Here is a 21,949-nt window from a genome sequence, read left to right as displayed (position 1 = left end):
AATTAAATTTTATGAATTGCCCGTGCTATTCTGATGGCTGGACATGTGGGTGCCTGCAAATCCTTGGCCCGCATAGGCTTGCACACCTATCTCCGACCTTCCACTTTGTTCTACCCCTCTTAAACAGAATAAAATCCATCAGATTTCTCCCTCTCTTAGCTCTGAAGAGTCATTTGGACTCAAATCATTAACTCTGTTTTGTGTTCTCCACTGAAGCTGCCAGACCTGTGAGGTTTTCCAGGCACTTTGTTTTTATTAGATAGTAGGCACTCCCTCTGACCTGAGCTCCAGTCCAATGTAGCCACAAACCACAAAACCCACCAAACATGTCATTTTGCAGGGAATTCTCAGGCCACAGTTAAACCAGCACCTCTCAAACCCACACCCCCATTTACAAAGAACAAGAACAAAGAAATGTACAGCACAGGAACAGGCCCTTTGGCCCTCCAAGCCCGTACCGACCATGCTGCCCGACTAAACTACAATCTTCTACACTTCCTGGGTCCGTATCCCTCTATTCCCATCCTATTCATGTATTTGTCAAGATGCCCCTTAAATGTCACTATCGTCCCTGCTTCCACCACTTCCTCCGGCAGCGAGTTCCAGGCACCCACTACCCTCTGCGTAAAAAACTTGCCTCGTACATCTACTCTAAACCTTGCCCCTCTCACCTTAAATCTATGCCCCCTAGTAATTGACCCCTCTACCCTGGGGAAAAGCCTCTGACTATCCACTCTGTCTATGCCCCTCATAATTTTGTAGACCTCTATCAGGTCACCCCTCAACCTCCTTCGTTCCAGTGAGAACAAACCAGGTTTATTCAACCTCTCCTCATAGCTAATGCCCTCCATACCAGGCAAAATCCTGGTAAATCTCTTCTGCACCCTCTCTAAAGCCTCCACATCCTTCTGGTAGTGCGCCAACCAGAATTGAACACTATACTCCAAGTGTGGCCTAACTAAGGTTCTATACAGCTGCAACATGACTTGCCAATTCTTATACTCAATGCCCCGGCCAATGAAGGCAAGCATGCCGTATGCCTTCTTGACTACCTTCTCCACCTGTGTTGCCCCTTTCAATGACCTGTGGACCTGTACTCCTAGATTTGGTGAACCTTTTACCGTAAACCGACACAATCTATCAGGACTTCCTTACCAGAATGGACCCGGCCATCTGATTCCCCCGAGGCGATTCCCCTCAAAAAGATCACAGTAAAGGATCATTGCCAAATGCCTGGCAAAGGAGATCACAGAAAATAGGAGCAGGGGGAGGCCATTCGGCCCTTCAAGCCTGCTCCAACATTCATTATGATCATGGCTGATCATCCAACTCAATAACTTGATTCCGCCTCCCCCATATCCTTTGATCCCCTTCGCCCTAAGTGCTGTATCTAACTGCTTCTTGAAAACATAGAGTTTTGGCCTCAACTACTTCCTGTGGTAACGAATTCCACAGGGTCACCACTCTCTGGGTGAAGAAATTACTCCTCATCTCGGTCCTGAATGGTCCTCAGACTGTGACCCCTGGTTCTGGACACACCCACCACAACATTCCTTTACCAACCCTTTCTAGTCCTGTTAGAATTTTATAGGTTATGAGATTCTCCCTCATTCTTCTGAACTCCAGCGAATACAATTCTAACCAATTTAATCTCTCCCCTTTAGGGAGGTGGTGGAGTGGTGATATTGTCACTGGATTAATAACCCACAGACCCAGACTAACGCTCTGGGGTCCCGGGTTTGAATTCCGCCAGGGCAGATGGTAAAATTTGAATTCAATAAAAATCTGGAATTAGAAGTCTAAAGGTCACCATGAAACCATTGCCGATTGTCGTAAAAACCCATCTGGTTCACTAATGTCCTTCAGGGAGGAAATCTGCCGTCCCTACCCGGTCTGGCCTACACGTGACTCCAGACGCACCTGTCGACGTGGTTGAGTCTTTACTGCCCCCCTCTTGGAAATGGCGCAGCAAGCCTCTCAGTCCAAGGGCAATTAGGATGGGCAACAAATGCTGACCCAGCCCAGCGACGCCCACATCCCAAGAACGAATAAAAAAAACCTCAGTCCCGCCATCCCAGGAATCAGTCTGGTAAACCTTCGCTACACTCCCTCGAGAGCAAGAACATCCTTCCTCAGAGAAGGAGACCAAAACTGCCCACAATACTCCAGGTGTGGCCTCACCAAGGCCCTGTATAATCGCAGCAACACATCCCTGCTTCTCTACTCGAAACCTCTCGCAATGAAGGCCAATGTACCATTAGCCTTCTTTAAAATTACCAAAGTGGTGGAATTTATTTTAAATGAGGAAAAATCACTGAGGGTAAGGCAATTCACACACCTCACACAAAATCACTCTGAGGGTAAGGCAATTCACACACCTCACACAAACATCCTGATTACAGACAAGAGAACCATACCAATTCTGTTTAGAACATGATATTGATTGAGGGATAAATATTGTCCAATTCTCACTGGGAGAACTCCTCTGTGCCTCTTTAAAATAGTCTCATGGTTTTTTCTATATTGATGGGATGGTGGGGCTCGACCAGCAGGCAGATAGGGGTTTGGCTCAATATTTCATCTGAAAGATTCTCCCTCAACACTGCAGAGTATCAGTAATCTTACATCATGGAGACTATTACATGGTTCTGATGATCTCGTCAGGAGCTACTTTGTTCAGAAACTTGGAATTTGATTGCTGCCAGTCGCTACATTAAAGTTGATGAGAATCTTGGTCTAAACATGCTCTCCAAGTTGAGGGCTTATTGTCCCTCAGGTTGATGCTTGTTGCAGCAGTGAAGAATGTTCTTTGAATTGTGGAGTTCCCTTTACATTCCATTGACCCGAGTTAGTTTCAGTGAAAGGATGTATTGGAAAAGGACTTCCAGATTCTTACCAGATATGGTCTCTGTTGACAGGGTCATCGAACCAAAGGATGTATAATGCTAATCCTCCAACCACAAGAGCATGGATCGTGGAAACACATCTAAGGAGACACAATAAGAAGTCCAGTGATCACAAGTGTAAATCATGTTATGTCAAAGTAAAGCTTTGACTGACCCCAGGGGCCCACAGTTAAACAGTGACACACAAACAGGGCAACTATGTACACTAAAGGTGCCATTTCTTCATGAACCTTAATCCTGCCTGGTTTCTTTGTAAGAGGAGAATGATTTATCAAAATGGCAACATCACTAGATTGACACCTTGAAATAAGGCTTTACAAGAACCACAATTAATTTTTTTTTAAATTAGTATTTTTTTTTTTTAAACACTAGAGAAATTTTAGTGGTTAAGCTTAAAATCGACTTGGTATAAAATTAGGACATTCGAATTGTTTTATCATTTGACCGAATATATGCGATAGAAATAACTGAGCTAACATCGTGCATTTGAAGGAATATTGGTTTGATATAGTTAAAGTCTTAAAATGTGAAATCTTGTTGTGTGATTCTTTTGAGATGATCCCTGGGAAATCCATATCTCCTTTTAAAAGCCAGTGCTCTCTAGCGGATAGTAACAAATGCAATTAAGATAATTCGTGAGGCAGTTGAAGTAAACACGTCGATAGGAACACAATGTGATCTTAGTGTAGCCATTAACTGCAAGAAAAGATATGGATGTGGCACAAAGGATACAAGATTAGCAAAATCATGGTAATGGTCGTTGTTGGTGTCCTGAGTAATAAAGATTATTATTACTATCGTGTGTAATGGCTGTTAAAGGACTGGCTAGAGGTGAAAGCGAATTTCTGATCTTCTGTTTATTTTTGAAGTCTCTGGTCATCATTTTGAAAGCGTTTCTATTCATACGAACATACAAATTAGGGGAAGGGATAGCCCACTTGGCCCCTCCAATCTGCTCCGCAACGTGATAATATCATGGCTGATCTGACTGGTGCCTCAACTCTACCTCCTGCCTACTCCCTAAACCTTTTCCCTCGTCTATCAAGGGTCTATCCACTCAACCTTAAAGCTATTCAATGACCCAGCTTACAACGCTCTCTAGAGAACAGGATTCCACAGACTAACAATCGGCTGAGAGAAAAGAAAACTCATTTCGTCTTAGATTTGGTGAGGGCGATGATCTTGGCTGTCCCTCCCCCAGTTTGGGCTCCTTCATGCTTGTTGTACACCAGTTGGGCCTGTGTGAAAATTAATTAAAGGCACATGATCAGAGTGATGGAGCAGATGTTGAATGAATGCATGCCCCGTGTGTGTGGTAAGCTCTCCCCCGAAGGTGGAGCAGGAGCAACATGAGAGATGGGATTTTGGTGATGTGAAAGTCTCCATAAGAGAATGTGTCGATATCAGTTCCTCCAATGGTTGTGAGAGATCCCTGAAGAGTGTAGCCATTTCAGTACATGATGGCTTGATGAGAGATTGATAATGGAGGAGGTTGAAGGATGACGTATCTGGAAAGCATTCATCCACTTCCTGTACTGGAATTCGTCAGGCATTGCTGCCAGCCACGCTGACCTCTTGCACAATGGCCTCCCAGGCCGATGGAGTAATGTTGTGCTTCATTGAGCCATCTCTTGGGTAGAGGACACCCTCTCACTGAATTCTACCAGGGTCACTCAGTTCCTGACCTCATTACAACCTTGGTTCAAACAGAAACAAAAGAGCTGAAGGGTGGCCCAGTGGTTAGCACTGCGGCCTCACACCACCAGGGACCCAGGTTCGATTCTGAGTGTGAGTAGTTTGTGTGTTCTCCCCCGTGTCAGTGTGGGTTTTCCATTATCCAAAGATGTGCAAGTTGGGTGGCTTGGTCATGATCAATGTGAGGAGTTACAGGGCTGTACAGGTTAGGCTATGGGGATAGGGTGGAGCAGTGGGCCTAGTTAGAGTGCTCTTTTCAAGGGTCGATGCAGAGCGATTGGCCGAATGGCCTCCTTCTGCACTATAGGGATTCTATGGAACTCCACAGGTGAGGTGAGAGTGAATGCCTTTAATATCATAGAACATAGAATACAGCCCAGTCCAGGCCCTTCGCCCACCATGTTGTGCCGATCACTTATCCGAATGCAAGATCAACCTAACCTACACCCCTTCAATTTACTGCTGTCCATGTGCCTGTCCAAGAGTCGCTTAAATGTCCCTAATGACTCTGACTCCACCCCCTCTGCTGGCAGTGCATTCCACACACCCACCACTCTCTGTGTAAAGAACCGACCTCTGACATCTCCCCTATACCTTCCTCCAATCACCTTAAAATGATGTCCCCTCGTGACAGCCATTTCCACCCTGGGGAAAAGTCTCTGGCTATCCACTCTATCCATGCCTCTCATCACCTTGACAACTCTATCAAGTCACCTCTCTGCCTTCTTCGCTCCAGTGAGAAAAGCCCTAGCTCCCTCAAACGTTCTTCATAAGACCTGCCCTCCAGTCCAGGCAGCATCCTGGTAAATCTCCTCTGTACCCTCTCCAAAGCATCAACATTCTTCCTATAATGAGGCGACCAGAACTGGACACAATATTCCAAGAAAAACTATGTTTTTCTAAATAATCATAAATCCTACCTCTCAGATTCCTTTCCAGTATTTTGCTCACCACAGATGTACGATTGACTGGTCTGTAATTACCAGGGATTTCCCATTTCCTTTCGGGAACAGGGGAACACCATCCGCCTCTCTCCAATCATCCGGTACTACTCCAGTGGAGAGGACACAAAATCGCCAACGGCGCAGCAATCTCCCCCTCGCTTCCCGTAGGGAACTTCTCCATCCTGATGCTTTTCAAAATTTCCAGCACATCCCCCTTCTTAATATCAACCTTTTTGACCCTATTAACCTGGTTCACACTGTTCTCACAAGTAACAAGGTACCTCTCTCGTGAATACTGAAGCAAATTATTCATTTCGGGCCTCCCCAACGTCCTCAGACTCGAGGCACAAGTTCCCTCCACTATCCCTAATCAGCCCTATTCTCACTCAGATCATCCTGTTATTTCTCACATAAGTGTAGAACGCCTTGGGATTTTCCCTAATCCTTCCCTTTCAGGGCTTTTTCATGGCCTTCTAGCTCTCCTACGTCCATTTTTGAGTTCCTTCCTGGCCACCTTGTAACCCTCTAGAGCCGTGCCAGATCCTTGCTTCCTCAACCTTACATTGGCTTCCTTCTTCCTCTTAACTAGAAGCTCCACATCTCTTGTCATCCAAGGCTCCTTCACCTTACCATTCCTTCCTTGTATCAAGGCCACACTTGACGGTGTGTGGCACCAAGAGGAGTCCGAGTAAAACTGAAGTCTGGGAATCAGTGGAAAACTCTCCGTTAGTTGGGAGTCATACCTGGCACACAGGAATATTGTTGTGGTTGATGGCGGTCACGTTCCAGGACATAACTGCAGAAGCTCCTCAGGGTAGTGTCCTAGGCCCAACCATCTCCCGCTGCTTCATTAATGACCCTCCTTCCCTCGTAAGGTCAGAAGTGGGGATGTTTGCGGGTGACTGCACAATGTTCAGCACCATTCGCGACTCCTCAGATAATGAAGCAGTCCATGTCCAAATGCAGCAAGACCTGGACAATATCCAGGCTCGGGCTGACAAGTGGCAAGTTACATTCGCGCCACACAAGTGCCAGGCAATGGCCATCTTTAATAAAAGAGAATCTAACTATCGCCCCATGACATTCAATGGCATTACCACCGCTGAATCCCCCACAATCAACATCCTGACCAGAAAGTGAAGAGCTGGACTAGCCATATTAACACTGTGGATACAAGAGCAGGTCAAAGGCTAGGAATCCTACAGCGAGTAACTCACCTCCTGACTCCCAGTACCAAAGTCAGGAGTGTAATGGAAAACTTTTCACTTGCAGCTCCAATAATACTCAAGAAGCTCAACACCATCCAGTGGCTAAGAGACTGAACCAGAGCCATAAAGTTTTAAGATGGTGCGGAAAGATAAATTCATGTCAGGAGTCATATAAAAAACAGGGGTTGGTTATTTTATAAACAAACTTTATTAAAATAAAATTAAAGAAAACAATATTTAAACTTTTAAACTTCAAACCTAACAATAACAGATTACATCTGGTTTCTTAACCTTAACACACTAGTTCCCATTAAACAGCACTTTAAATAAATATGCAGCTTTCATGCTACCTACACAGGCAGACAAAGACAAGTTTTCTTAAAGGTAATTATGGATGGACAATAAATGCTGGTCTAGCGAGCGAAGTCCGCATCCCATGAATGCGGAAAAAGCAGAGTAAAGAAAACTTGAGATGTGGTCTCACCAACACCCTGTAACAATACTTTCCGACTTTAAGATTTAGTTATCCTAGCAATAAACAGTAATGCTTTCCTTCTTTGGTATTGGATAATGCTGTCTTTTAATGTTGCGATTGAGATCCTTCAGATCCATACAGATTCTTATCTCACCTGTAGGTTTTTTCACACAGACTAGGAGCTAGCCCAGTCAGAAGGTTGAGTAATCTTTGATATGATACCTTGAACTTGTAATCTTGAAAGTTCAGCCTTGTATCTGTCTTTCAGAGGAGCAGATTCTCGTCGAGGTGGATGGATTAACGATTTGGCATCCTTTTTCAGTTGAAGTTTGGACAGTCCAAAGATGTGCAGGTTAGGTGGATTGGCCATGCTAAATTGCCCTCAAGTGTCCAAAATTGCCCTTAGTGTTGGGTGGGGTTACTGGGTTATGGGGATAGGGTGGAGGTGTTGACCTTGGGTAGGGTGCTCTTTCCAAGAGCCGGTGCAGACTCGATGGGCCGAATGGCCTCCTTCTGCACTGTAAATTCTATGAAATGGTAATGTACCCATGCCTTGAAATACATCAGGGTATTCCTTTAAGAGTTGTTGAATGTTATCCTTGAGCATAGTCGACTGACAGGTATTTAAAAAAATTATTTTGATGAGCTTCACATCTTTGCACGCTTGAGCTCCAAGTAGAGATGAACGAGAATCATTGACAATCTCGAATCTTGTTTTTGAACGTCCCTGTTTGTGACACTCAGGTAACACGAACCATGTGAGAAAATGGGATTGCCATTATAATTTCTGAATGAGCACTCTGGAGGTATCATTTCATTATGACTTTTTATCTAGGACAAGTCCTTGGAATTCAATAGATTCACCGAGGCACCTGTGTCCAGTTTGAAAGTAATTGGAATTGTGTTAATGTACTCATTAGTCATCCATTCATTGATAACGACATTGACTCTTTGATCTTTCATTGCTTGAAGATCCTGCTCATATTCTTGATGAGCTGGCTTTGTTGCTTTAAGATGATGTTTGCTTTCTTGTAGATCATTTTTTATGGACGATTCAACCACATCAACGAAGAAAGTATTTTCTAATGAGAAAATATCATCATCTTCATGAAATCTTCTTGTGTGTTGATTTCTTCTTTATGGTCCACAGCTCTCGCTTCGTAGTATTTTATCTGTGCAGGAGGAATGTAACTTGTGGATGATTGACAGAGAAGCAGAATGGTTTAAGTTTTGACATCTTAAACAGCGTTTACCAAAAGCAGGGCAGATTCCATTGAAGTGGGTGTTGCCACACCTGTGACACGTAATCACGTTGTCATCATGGCGTATTAGTAACGTTCGGGCATGCGCAGACTTCTTCTTCGATGTCTGGCATTTCTGTGCGTAGTGCGCATGAGCAGAGCCCGAAAATGCTTGTGAAGGATAGCTTCCATTCCTCACAGTCTTCTGCTTTGCCTGCGACACCATTTTGATTTTCTTTGCCTCGTGGTAGAGATTTGCGCTTTTTTCTTTCGGGTAAAATGCCACATACTGACTTTTTGGTCTGTTCCACGGAGATGCACTTATCAATCGTGATTTGCCGAATTAATGCTTCTCTGACTGTATCATCAAGTATACCATATACAATCCGGTCTCTTACAAGTGAATCATGTAAATCTGCATAGTTACATGTTTTAGCTAAGAGATTGAGATCTGTGATTATTCACCAACTTTTTGAACTCTACTGTGAAATTTTAAGCGTTCTAAAATCTCACTGGTCTGCATCTTGTAACGTTCATCGAACTTCGCTATAACTTGATCAAATTTTGTTTTATCTTCACCAGCATTAAAATTAAAGGAATTGAAGATTTCGATTGCTTGCTGTCCTGCCAGGGACAGAAGTAAAGCAATTCTTCGAGCTTCTGGTGCAGCACTTAAGTCACTAGCTTCTAAACAGAGTTGAAACTGTTGTTTGAACAATTTCCAGTTCGGATATAAATTACCAGTGATCTTGAGATGTCTTGGTGCTTGAACTTGGTCCATTGAAAAGTTATTTTTGTCGAAGTTGCCGATGTTGCTATGACTTCTGTAGTCGAATAGTTGATTCCGGTTTTGTTTCTTTCTTTTTATTCTAAATCTTCACTAGTCTTTCTTAAAAGCTTAAATCACTCTGGTACCATGTTATATATACTCTTTGAACCAGCCGAATTGATGAAATAAACAATAGTCTTCTTTTAAAGATGAACTAACTAAATCAGTAATATAAATAATATTCTGTGAGTCCTTTATACTTAATACTCAACTAGTAAAAGAAATAAAATAGAGTAAAGATAATTTACTAACGATAGAATATAATAATGAAATAACTTATAACTTGTCTGTTCACTCTCCTGCAGCACACTCTCTCAGAAAGAGCGGGAAAGTCGTTCATATACCATCTGATAGTGAGACATCTAGTGTTGAATTGACTGTACTACATTTACATACATGATCATGTATATTCATACACAGAGATCACTACACCCCCTTGTGGGGCAATCTAGATCGAGAGGTCACAGATATAGGTTGAGAGGCGGTAGATTTAGAACTGAGATGAGGAAGAACTACTTCTCGAGAGGGTGGTGAATTAGTGGAACTTGTTGCCCCATAGAGCGATGGAATCTGAATCATTAAATTGTTTCAAGAAGGAGATAGATATATTTCTGATTTTTAAAAAAAAATGTGTTAAAGGGATTTGGGGAACAGGTGGGAGGTGTATTTGAGACCAGGGAGAGATCAGCCAGGATCTGATTGAATGTCGGAGCAGGCTCGAGGGGCTGAATTGCCGACTTCTGCTCTTAATTCCTATGTTCCTGTATACCAATTATTTGTGATTCATGTACCAGGATACACAGATCCCTCACTACTTCAGAGTTCTGCAAACCATCTCTATTTCAATAAGACATTGCTTTTCTATTCTTCCTGCCAACGTGGACATTGTACTTCATCTGCCAAGTTTGAGTATTCACATGATTGCAATGGGATAAGATCAGTGTTATTTCCCAGTGTCCCGAGTGTCACCACCGTGATGCTACACAACCTGCCATGTTACAATGCAGTTTTCTAATTGCTCACTGGAAAAAAAAATCATTCGCTGTTTCGCTGCTGAAAAAATTAATAAACTCTTGCCTGCTTTTTCAAAAATTAATTTGAATTTTGAGTTTCTTTATCAAATGATTATATACGGTCCTAAGTATTCTGAAAGTAGCCATATGGACATTGGACCTGCCCTGATGCATTTACCAGTGTTTATTCTGCCTGGAACTTGTTTTTATTGCTGAAGAAACAGATCCTTATCTTTTAAATTCCACAATTGTCAATAATTGACACTAGAAATGACTTTACCGCTGGAATTCCTGCTTAAAACCAACTTGCGCCAATGTGCTCACGTTCTCCCCAGACTTCCAGCTGTGCCGATGCGCCGTGAAATTAATTTAAACAAGGGTCACTGCAAAAGTATGGAAGTTATGGAAAACCTTTAAAAACACCGGTTCAGTTTCAGTTGGAGTACTATGTTCAATCCTGGGCATCGCACTTTGGGAAGGATGCCAAGGCCTTGGTGAGGGCACGCACTGGAACGATACCAGGAAGAAGGGAATTCAGTGAAGTGGGGAGTAAAGGAAGCTTTCTGTGTTTCTCAGTCTGATCTGCTACATATCTAACAACAACAACTTCTATTTAGATAGTACGCTTAACTTAGTGAAACATTCCAAGGTGTTTCACAGGCATTTTATCCAACTAGATTTGGCAACAAACGACAGAAGATGATATTTTTTTGGGGGGTTATTCGGGAGGCACAGCAGAAATTCATCCATTCACCCCAAGGAGGAGGAAACATGTTAAGGGCAGGGCAAGACATCCATGGGTGACGAGGGAAGTCAAGGACAGCATAAAAACAAAAGAAAAAACATACAAAGTGGTCAGAAATAGTTGGAAGCCAGAGGATTGGGAAGTCTTTAAAAGCAAGCAGAGGACAACTAAAAAAGCAATAAGGGGAGAGAAGATTAAATCGGAGTGCAAGTTAGCTAGTCATAAAAAAGATAGGAAGAGTTTCTTTCAATATATAAACGGTGAGAGAGGCAAAAATAGACATTGGACCACTGGAAAACATGGCTGGAGAAGTAATAATAGGAAACAAAGAAATGGCAGACGAACTGAATAGTTACTTTGCATCAGTCTTCACAGTGGAAGACACCAGTGGGATGCCCGGGTTCTAAAAGAGATAGCTGAGGAAATTGTGGAGGCATTGGTGATGATCTTTCAGGAATCACTGGAGGCAGGAAGGGTCCCAGAGGACTGGAAAGTGGCTAATGTAACACCGCTGTTTAAGAAGGGAGGGAGGCAGAAGACGGAAAATTATAGGCCGGTTAGCCTGACTTCGGTCATTGGTAAGATTTTAGAGTCTGTTATTAAAGATGAGATCGCGGAGTACTTGGAAGTGCACGGTAAAATAGGACTGAGTCAACACTGCTTAGTCAAGGGGAGGTCATGTCTGAAAAATCTGTTAAGAGTTCTTTGAGGAGGTAACAAGGAAGTTAGACAAAGGAGAGCCAGTGGACGTGATTTATTTAGATTTCCAGAAGGCCTCTTTTAAAAATGAATTTACAGTACCCAATTATTTTGTTTCCAATTAAGGGGCAATTTAGCGTGGCCAATCCACCTACCCTGCACATCTTTGAGCTGTGGGGGTGAAACCCACCCAGACACGGGGAGAATGTGCAAACTCCACACAGACAGTGACCCAGGGCCGGGATCCGAACCCAGGTCCTCAGCGCCGTAGTCCCAGTGCTAACCACTGCGATTCCAGAAGGCATTTGACAAGGTGTCATATAGGAGACTGTTAAATAAGTTAAGAGCCCATGGTGTTCAGGGTAAGATCCTGGCATGGATAGAGGATTGGCTGACTGGCAGAGGGCAGAGAGTGGGGATAAAGGGGTCTTTTTCAGGATGGCAGCCGGTGACTAGTGATGTGCTTCAGGGGTCTGTGCTGGGACCACAACTTTTCACAATATACATTAATGATCTGGAACAAGGAACTGAATGCACGGTTGCTAAGTTTGCAGATGATACAAAGATCTGTAGCGGGGCAGGTAGTATTGAGGAAGCAGGCGGGCTGCAGAAGGATTTGGACAGGCTAGGAGAGCGGGCAATGAAGTGGCAGATGGAATACAATGTGGAAAAGTGTGAGGCTTGGATAGGGTGGACAGTGAGAGCCTTTTTCCTTGGATGGTGATGTCTAGCACGAGGGGACATAGCTTTAAATTGAGGGGAGATAGATATAAGACAGATGTTAGAGGTAGGTTCTTTACTCAGAGAGTAGTAAGGGCGTGGAATGCCCTGCCTGCAACAGTAGTGGACTCGCCAACACTAAGGGCATTCAAATGGTCATTGAATAGACATATGGACAATAAGGGAATAGTGTAGATGGGCTTTAGAGTGGTTTCACAGGTCGGCGCAACATCGAGGGCAGAAGGGCCTGTACTGCGCTGTAATGTTGTATGTTCTATGCACTTTGGAAGGAGGAATTTAAGCATTGATTATTTCCTAACTGGGGAGATGCTTAGGAAATCAGAAGCACAAAGGGACTTGGAGTCCTTGTTCACGAGTCTCTTCAAGTTAACGTGCAGGTTCAGTCAGCAGTTAAGAAGGCAAAAGCAATGTTAGCGTTCATGTCAAGAGGGCTAGAATACAAGACCAGGGATGTACTTCTGAGGCTGTATAAGGCTCTGGTCAGACCCCATTCGGAGTATTGTGAGCAGTTTTGGGCCCCGTATCTAAGGAAGGATGTGCTGGCCTTGGAAAGGGTCCAGAGGAGGTTCACAAGCATGATCCCTGGAGCGAAGAACTTGTCTTTTGAGGAGCTGTTGAGGGCTCTGGGTCTGTACTCGTTGGGAGTTTAGAAGGATGAGGGGGGATCTTATTGAAACTTACAGGATACTGCGAGGCCTGGATAGAGTGGACGTGGAGAGGATATTTCCACTTGTAGGAGAAACTAGAACCAGAGGACACCATCTCAGACTAAAGCGACGATCCTTTAAAACAGAGATGAGAAGGAATTTCTTCAGCCAGAGGGTAGTGAATCGGTGGAACACTTTGCCGCAGAAGGCTGCGGAGGCCAAATCACTGAGTGTCTTTAAGACAGAGATAGATAGGTTCTTGATCAATAAGGGGATCAGGGGTTATGGATTGTTGCTCTGTTTATTTGGTTCTGAATATGGCGGTCAATATGGTCGCCTTCCTTAATCCTAATTACGTTTGCTTTAGAGCCGCCAGGTATCTTTCGATACCGCCACAAGGTTCAAACCCGAATACTGATCAAAGAGCCGATACACCAGTTAGTTAGTTCAAAGTCAATACTATTTATTTACACACACAGTAATATCTACTCATGCACAAAATACTACAGACTAAACTATCACTACTGCTAAAGCCTAGACTTAGCTTCGGGTGCCCACTCGGGAAGAGGAACATTGGCCGTTGTTCGGATCGGAGGCTGCTGGGGTCGAAGTGGTGAAGGGGAAACAGTTAAGGACGTCCGTCTGGCTTTGTTTGTGCTTTCGGTTTGGGGAACTGGCGCCGCGAGGTCTGGAGCCAGATCGGTTACTTGAGTATCTCCCTTTGTTCCCGGAGATGGGCCATCAATATGCTAATGGCCCTACAGTTTCAGTCTCGTCTGGGAGCTGCGGTTCCAGTACACGACAGGCTCTGTGCCTGCCTGCTTTCTTAGCATTGTCCATAGTTCCCTGCAATCTTTGCATTTTGTATTCTGGAAGTGGCCATCCCAGATGGCTACAGGAGAGAGGGCAGGAGAATGGGGATGAGAAAATATCAGCGATGATTGAATGGTGGAGCAGACTCAATGGGCCGAGTGGCCTAATCTTGCTCCTTTGTCTTATGGTCTTATATCTGAACCAAAGAGATGTGTTTTAAGGAGCATGTTAAAAGGTATGAGGGGTAGAGAGGAGGAAAGATTGAGAATAGGAATTCTTGAGCTTCGGGTCGAAGGCATGACTATTAGTGGTGGATAGGATTGAGACAGAGAGCTCTTGAATCAGAGCTTGGGATAGAACTCCTGGTGCTTTTCCTGCTTCTGGGCTCCTTATCTCTGCACCCCACCCTGTCCCAACACCACCCCCGCCTCCTTTAACCCTCCTTCTCACATTCGTTGGTCGTACCGATTTGGGAATTCGAGCCATGTTGAGGTCGAACTGTTTCATAGAGCTTTAGATAAAGTTATTAGGCTTTTATACTCTATGCATCAATATAATAATAATCATCTATTGTCACAAGTAGGCTTCAATGAAGTTACTGTGAAAAGCCCCAAGTCGCCACATTCCGGTGCCTGTTCGGGGAGGCTGGTACGGGAATGGAACCCACGCTGCCGGGCTAGTTCTGCATTACAAGCCAGCTGTTTAGCCCACTGTGCTAAACCAGCCCCTTCTATTTAGAAATCCCATTAAAGTGATGGTTTCTGTGTTGATACATGGGGCTGGGATTAGGTTGGGGTTAGTTTAAGGTTTATGTGTTGATAGAATCATAGCACTTACAGTGCAGGTGGAGGCCATTCAGCCCATCGAGTCTGCATCGACCCTCTGAAAGAGCACCATACCTAGGCCCACTCCCCCACCCTATATCCGTAACCCCTGTTGCTCTTTTTAACCTTAGTCTATTTGCTCTGTTTAGGTCACCTTTGCTCACGAGTCGCCAGGTATCTTTCTGATACCGCCACGTGGTTCAAGTTCAGGTTATGATTAATAACACAGCACACCGCTTAGTAAGGATTAAAACAACGGTCATTTATTATATACAACAAGCAATATTAATACCCTAATACTACTTTCTATATAACAAACCTATCACTACTGGCCAATACTTAACTTAGGAAGCGCCCACCAGGTCAGGGAAACGAATGGCTTGTCCAATCAAATCTGGCCCGCGGGATTCAAAAGGCTGCTACAGGTCGGTGGCTAGGTGTCTACCGGATAGCGATCGCTGGATTCAAACTTACACTTGCCGGTGGCTGGTCTTGCGAAGGTCTCGAGCAGGCGAAGAGGAGAGAGAGAGATCTGAACTTGGACCCTCACTTTTATAGGGCCCAGGGGCTTCCCGCCTCCCGGGGCGGCCCTTGACCCTGAGTCCCAAGTGATTGGATTCTGTCCCCAATCACTGGGTTCGATATGCTCCAATAATGGGGCGATTCCTCGATCGGGGGGTGGTCGCTCACCTGCCTTTGTTTCGGCCACTGCAGGCGCCGACAGGTCTGGCCCGGTATTCAATTGCTAATATGTTGCAATTGTTCCCGGGGATAGCCGATTAAACTGTGGATGTCTGAATAGATTAGGTGTAAACAGTCCTGAATGAAACTGCGGATACCTGGGTTGAAGGACTGTTGATAGCCCTGAGTATCGATCTGGGCTACGTTCCCCGAGCTGAATATGCGAACCTGTCTGCAGCTGCCTGCTTGTGTCTTCTTGGCTGCTTTTCCCAGCAGACTTTCGGGTTAGCCGTTTTAAACTGGGTTTTGGCCAGATTAATCGGAACGCAGCCATTTTACGTGGCTACACCCCGTGCATTGATCATGGCCAATCCACCTAACCTGCACATCTTTGGACTGTGGGAGGAAACCGGAGCACCCGGAGGAAACCCACACAGACACGGGGAGAACGTGCAGACTCCGCACAGACAGTGACCCAGCGGGGAATCGAGCCCGAGACCCTGGCACTGTGAGGCATCAGTGCTAACCACTGTGCCACCATGCCTACCCCTCTATGATGCATGGGGCTGGGGTTAGGGTTAAGGATAGTTTTTAAAAACATTGAGGGGATCTTCCAGCGAGTTCCCCAGCATCAGGATGGTCAAACCAGACAAAACACTGGAGACATCAGCGGCACAGGCAGATCCCACCGGCAAGCGACGGCAAACTGCCTCCCCTCCCAGAGACCAAGCCCCCCATTACTTTTTTAGAAATATATAAAAAAATATATTTTATTAAAGGAATAATAATTTTTAACCACAATTTCCAAGAGGAAAAACAACAAAGTAAATAACACCCACCCACCCATCAAACAGCCAGACCCAGCCCCCCATTCCCAGCCACCCCAGTCCCCCATTCCCAGCCACCCCAGTTTCCCATTCCCAGTCCCCCATTCCCAGCCCCCCATTCCCAGCCACCCCAGTCCCCCATTCCCAGCCCCCCATTCCCAGCCACCCCAGTCCCCCATTCCCAGCCACCCCAGTCCCCCATTCCCAGCCACCCCGTCCCCCATTCCCAGCCACTCCAGTCCCCCATTCCCAGCCACCCCAGTCCCCCATTCCCAGCCCCCCATTCCCAGCCACCCCAGTCCCCCATTCCCAGCCACCCCAGTCCCCCATTCCCAGCCACCCCAGTCCCCCATTCCCAGCCACCCCAGTCCCCCATTCCCAGCCACCCCAGTCTCCCATTCCCAGTCCCCCATTCCCAGCCCCCCATTCCCAGCCACCCCAGTCCCCCATTCCCAGCCCCCCATTCCCAGCCACCCCAGTCCCCCATTCCCAGCCACCCCAGTCCCCCATTCCCAGCCACTCGTCCCCCATTCCCAGCCACCCCAGTCCCCCATTCCCAGCCACCCCAGTCCCCCATTCCCAGCCACCCCAGTCCCCCATTCCCAGCCACCCCAGTCCCCCATTCCCAGCCACCCCAGTCCCCCATTCCCAGCCACCCCAGTCCCCCATTCCCAGCCACCCCAGTCCCCCATTCCCAGCCACTCCAGTCCCCCATTCCCAGCCACCCCAGTCCCCCATTCCCAGCCACCCCAGTCCCCCATTCCCAGCCACCCCAGTCTCCCATTCCCAGCCCCCCATTCCCAGCCACCCCAGCCCCCCATTCCCAGCCACCCCAGTCCCCCATTCCCAGCCACCCCAGTCCCCCATTCCCAGCCACCCCAGTCCCCCATTCCCAGCCACCCCAGCCCCCCATTCCCAGCCACCCCAGTCCCCCATTCCCAGCCCCCCATTCCCAGCCACCCCAGTCCCCCATTCCCAGCCCCCCATTCCCAGCCACCCCAGTCCCCCATTCCCAGCCACCCCAGTCCCCCATTCCCAGCCACTCCAGTCCCCCATTCCCAGCCACCCCAGTCCCCCATTCCCAGCCACCCCAGTCCCCCATTCCCACTCACTATTTAGATGTCACTAACCCACAACCCCGATTTCACAGTCCCTCCACGCCAATAAGATCTGTCTCCGGGCTACGAGGGAGACAAAGGCCAACACATCAGCCTCTCTCACCCCCCGGACTACGCCCACCCATTACTGACACAATTGGTACAGTTTGGGTAAGTGTTAGGATTGATGTCGCTAATGACACATGGTCACTGGGCAATTGCCTTGCGCAGACCAGTCAGAATGAAACCTCATGAATTGTTGATTCCAGGAACCGCTTTCAATGCGCAAGTGTCCATCCTGTTCCTTCTTGTTTATTCCGTCTATTCCCTTGTTTTACCCTTTCTTCGATTTTTGCCGTTACGTTTTTGGTCCATGCATGATTTATGGACATGCATCTTTAAGGCTGCGTTCCATTTTAATTGACGCAGAAGGAAGCTGTGGCCTCTGCCTTTAATGCAAACAGCAGGATCCAGAGGGCTGTGCTGACTGAGACAGGTGATTGTTAATTGTCCGGTGTCGCTGATGACTTGCTTTGATTTACTTGGCTGGCGGCCAATGACTGGGCCCAAAAGGCTGTGCTCTGCCCGGTAACAGGTGTTGATTGGATATTATCCCTCTGGAATGTTTTTCAGTGCGAGGATCCATTTTAGTTTCATGTTTGGTTCTGGCAGCGGAGGAGAAATATCCATAATAACCTTCCCCCCCAAAAAGATCCAGTCAACTCTTTCTCTCCAATAAGCCTGTGGGTGTTGGATTAAGACCATAAGACATAGGAGCAGAATTAGGCCACTCGGCCCATCGAGTCTGCTCCGCCATTCAATCATGGCTGATATTTTCTCATCCCCATTCTCCTGTTAGGTACTTACTAGTATTTGTCTAATTGTATCTGCTGCATAAGAGGAATTGTGTTTCAGCTTAAAAACCTGACTGTAATTGTAGGGCAGTCAAGCGCCAAAGGTTTCAGGAATTTTTATAAGAAATATTGATTAATTCACTTGTGTTGCGACTTCGGGCCATGTGGGAATTTTTATTATTATTCATTTACGGGATTCGGGCGTCGCTGGTTAGGCCCAGCATTTATTGCCCATCCCTAGATGCCCTTCAGAAGGTGGTGGTGAGTTCCTTTCCTGAACCGCTGTAGTCCTTGAGGTGTAGGTACACCCACTGTGCTGTTAGGGAAGGAGTTCCAGGATGTTGCCCCAGCGACAGTGAAGGAACGGCGATATATTTCCCAGTCAGGGTGGTGAGTGACTTGGAGGGGAACCTCCAGGTGGTGGGGTTCCCAGGTATCTGCTGCCCTTGTCCTTTAAGATGGTAGTGGTCGTGGGTTTGGAAGGTCTAAGGAACCTTGGTGCAGTGCTTCTTGTAGGTGGTATACACGGCTACCCACTGTTTGTCGGTGGTGCAGGGTTTCAATGTTTTGGAGAAGGGGAAGCAATCAAACAGGGATGTTTTGTTCTGGATGGTGTCGAGCTTCTTGAGTGTTGTTGGAGCCGCACTCATCCAGGCAAGTGGAGAGTATCCCATCACACTCCTGACTTGTGCCTTGTAGATGGTGGACAGGCTTTGGGGCAGGAGGTGAGTTACTCACTGCAGGATATCTTGCCTCTGACCTGCCCTGGTAGCCACAGTATTAATGTGGCTGGGTCCAGTTCAGTTTCTGATCAATGGTAACCCCCAGGCTGTTGATTGTGGGGGATTCAGCGGTGGTAATGCCATTGAATGCCAAGGGGCGGTGGTTAGATCCTCTTTTGTAGGAGATGGTCATTGCCGGGCACTTGTGTAAGTTGCCACTTGTCAGCCCAGGCCCGGATATTGTCCAGGGCTTGCTGCATTTGGACATGGACTGCTTCATTACCTGAGGAGTCACGAATGGTACTGAACATTGTGCAGTCATCCGCAAACATCCCCACTTCTGACCTTAGGATGGAAAGAAGGTCATTGATGAAGCAGCTGAAGCTGGTTGGGCCTAGGACACTACTCTGAGGAACACCTGCAGTGATATCCTGGAGCTGAGATGATTGACCTCCAACCAGCATAACCGTATTGTATCTGTTTCCACCAGCTCCTCCGGCAGCGAGTTCCAGGCACCCACTACCCTCTGTGTGAAAGACGTCCCTCGCACATCTCCTCGAAACTTTGCCCCTGGCACCTTAAACCTATGTCCCCTAGTAATTGACTCTTCCACCCTGGGAAAAAGCTTTTGTCTATTTACTCTGTCCATGCCCCTCATAATCCACCAGGTCGCTCCTCAACCTCCTTCGTTCCAGTGAAAACAAACCGATTTTATCCAACCTCTCCTCATAGCTAATGCCCTCCATACCAGGCAACATCCTGGTAAATCTCTTCTGTACTCTCTCCAAAGCCTCCACATCCTTCCACTAGTGTGGCGACCAGAATTGAACACTATACTCCAAGTGTGGCCTAACTAAGGTTCTATACAGCTGCAACATGACTTGCCAATTCTTATACTCAATGCCCCGGCCGATGAAGGCAAGCATGCCGTATGCCTTCCCGACCTGCGTTGCCACTTTCAGTGACCTGTGGACCTGTACACCCAGATCTCTCTGCCTGTGGGTCTGCAGTCACATGTAGGCCAGACGAGGTAAGGGAGGCAGAATTCCTATCCGAAAGAACATTACTGAACCAGATGGGTTTTTACAAATAAGGTAAATGAGTTGATGGCGCAAATCATCATGAATGACTATGATTTAGTGGCCATTACTGAAACATGGTTAAAGGATGGTCACGACTGGGAGTTAAATATCCGAGTGTATCAAACTATTCGGAAGGACAGAGTGGATGGTAAGGGAGGTGGTGTAGCTCTGTTATTTAAGGATGACATCCGGGCAACAGTAAGGGATGACATCGGTGCTATGGAGGATAAGGTTGAATCCATTTGGGTGGAAATCAGGAATAGCAAGGCGAAAAAGTCATTGATAGGAGTAGTCTATAGGCCACCAAATAGTAACATTGTGGTGGGGCAGGCAATAAACAAAGAAATAACGGATGCATGTAGAAATGGTACAGCAGTTATCATGGGGGATTTTAATCTACATGTCGATTGGTTTAACCAGGTCGGTCAAGGCAGCCTTGAGGAGGAGTTTATAGAATGTATCCGCGATAGTTTCCTAGAACAGTATGTAATGGAACCTACGAGGGAACAAGCGGTCCTAGATCTGGTCCTGTGTAATGAGACAGGATTGATTCAGGATCTCATAGTTAGGGATCCTCTCGGAAGGAGCGATCACAATATGGTGGAATTTAAAATACAGATGGAGGGTGAGAAGGTAAAATCAAGCACTAGTGTTTTGTGCTTAAACAAAGGAGATTACAATGGGATGAGAGAAGAACTAGCTAAGGTAGACTGGGAGCAAAGACTTTATGGTGAAACAGTTGAGGAACAGTGGAGAACCTTCCAAGCGATTTTTCACAGTGCTCAGCAAAGGTTTATACCAATGAAAAGGAAGGACAGTAGAAAGAGATAGAAAGACGCAGCATGGGTTCATAAAGGGCAGGTCGTGCCTAACTAATTTAGTGGAATTCTTTGAGGACATTACCAGTGCGGTAGATAACGGGGAGCCAATGGATGTGGTATATCTGGATTTCCAGAAAGCCTTTGACAAGGTGCCACACAAAAGGTTGCTGCATAAGATAAAGATGCATGAGTGAAGGAGACGTTATTGCAGCACGGTGATCAACTTGCCTCGATGGGGAAAGAGATGCGGAAGGTGATGGATACTAACAAGGATCTGCGAGGAAAAATGGAAGACCTGGAAAATAGATCCAGGCGACAGAACTTGAGGATTGTGGGGCTGCCCGAAGGAGTTGAAGGACTGAAGCCGACTGAGTATTTTGCCGCGATGCTGGCAAAACTACTGGGGGAGGGGGAGGACCCCTCCCGATATGAACTGGATGGGGCTCATCGGTCGTGGAGGCCTGTACCAAAGGCGAGTGAGCCGCCAAGGGCAGTGACTCTGTGCTTCCGTAGGTACAGTGTGAAGGAGAAGATCCTGAGCTGGGCCAAGCAGAAGCGGGTGGTGCAGTGGGCTGGAGCTGGTATACGTGTATACCAGGACTTTACGGTGGAGCTGGCGAGGAGGCGGGCTGCCTTCAACCGGGTGAAGAGGGCACTGTACATTAGCAAGGTGCGGTGCAGCATTGTATATCCAGCGAAGCTGAGGGTGACTTACAAGCTCAGGGACTTTTATTTTGGAACGGCGGAAGCAGCGGAGGAGTTTGCGAAAGCAGAAGGACTGTGGCAAAACTGAGAAATGGCCATGTGCCGATGTAACCTCATGACTGTATTTTCTTCTTTTTTGTTTCACTGCGTGCGGGTGTAGAGACTAAAGGAGCCAAGGTGGTATATATTTGGACAAGGAAGGGACGGGACTTTCACTCAAAATGAGAGTTCTTTGGGGTGTAGGTGGATATGCGGGGTTTGTGTGCTAAAAGGGGATCTTTGGGCTTTCCTGGGGCCGGGCAAGTGGGAAAGGGACCTGGGCGGGGGCCTCCACGCTGGCCTGTTTAAGCCGGCCAGTGAACGGGAGTGAGGTGGGGGGA

General features: G+C 46.6%; 2 protein-coding genes across 5 annotated transcripts in view; both read right to left on the bottom strand.

The window, feature by feature from the left end:
- Window positions 1-2,988, bottom strand: part of LOC140403111 (calponin-1-like) — a 119,576-nt gene extending 116,588 nt beyond the window's left edge. Inside the window, exon 1 of the mRNA XM_072490739.1 lies at window positions 2,897-2,988. The gene's annotated coding sequence lies outside the window, so the exon portion shown is untranslated. The remainder of the gene's footprint in view (window positions 1-2,896) is intronic.
- LOC140403112 (TLC domain-containing protein 4-B-like) overlaps window positions 1-21,949 on the bottom strand; it is a 107,420-nt gene that overhangs the window by 60,970 nt on the left and 24,501 nt on the right. For all 4 annotated transcript variants that reach the window (XM_072490740.1, XM_072490744.1, XM_072490742.1 and 1 more), the window contains exon 3: window positions 2,897-2,986. In XM_072490740.1, coding sequence (XP_072346841.1) covers window positions 2,897-2,986 — 90 coding nt within the window. The remainder of the gene's footprint in view (window positions 1-2,896; window positions 2,987-21,949) is intronic.

Source organism: Scyliorhinus torazame, chromosome 27, assembly GCF_047496885.1.
Source record: "Scyliorhinus torazame isolate Kashiwa2021f chromosome 27, sScyTor2.1, whole genome shotgun sequence".
Classification (NCBI taxonomy): domain Eukaryota; kingdom Metazoa; phylum Chordata; class Chondrichthyes; order Carcharhiniformes; family Scyliorhinidae; genus Scyliorhinus; species Scyliorhinus torazame.
Note: the sequence above shows the minus strand (reverse complement) of the source record. Positions and strands in the feature narration are given on the sequence as shown.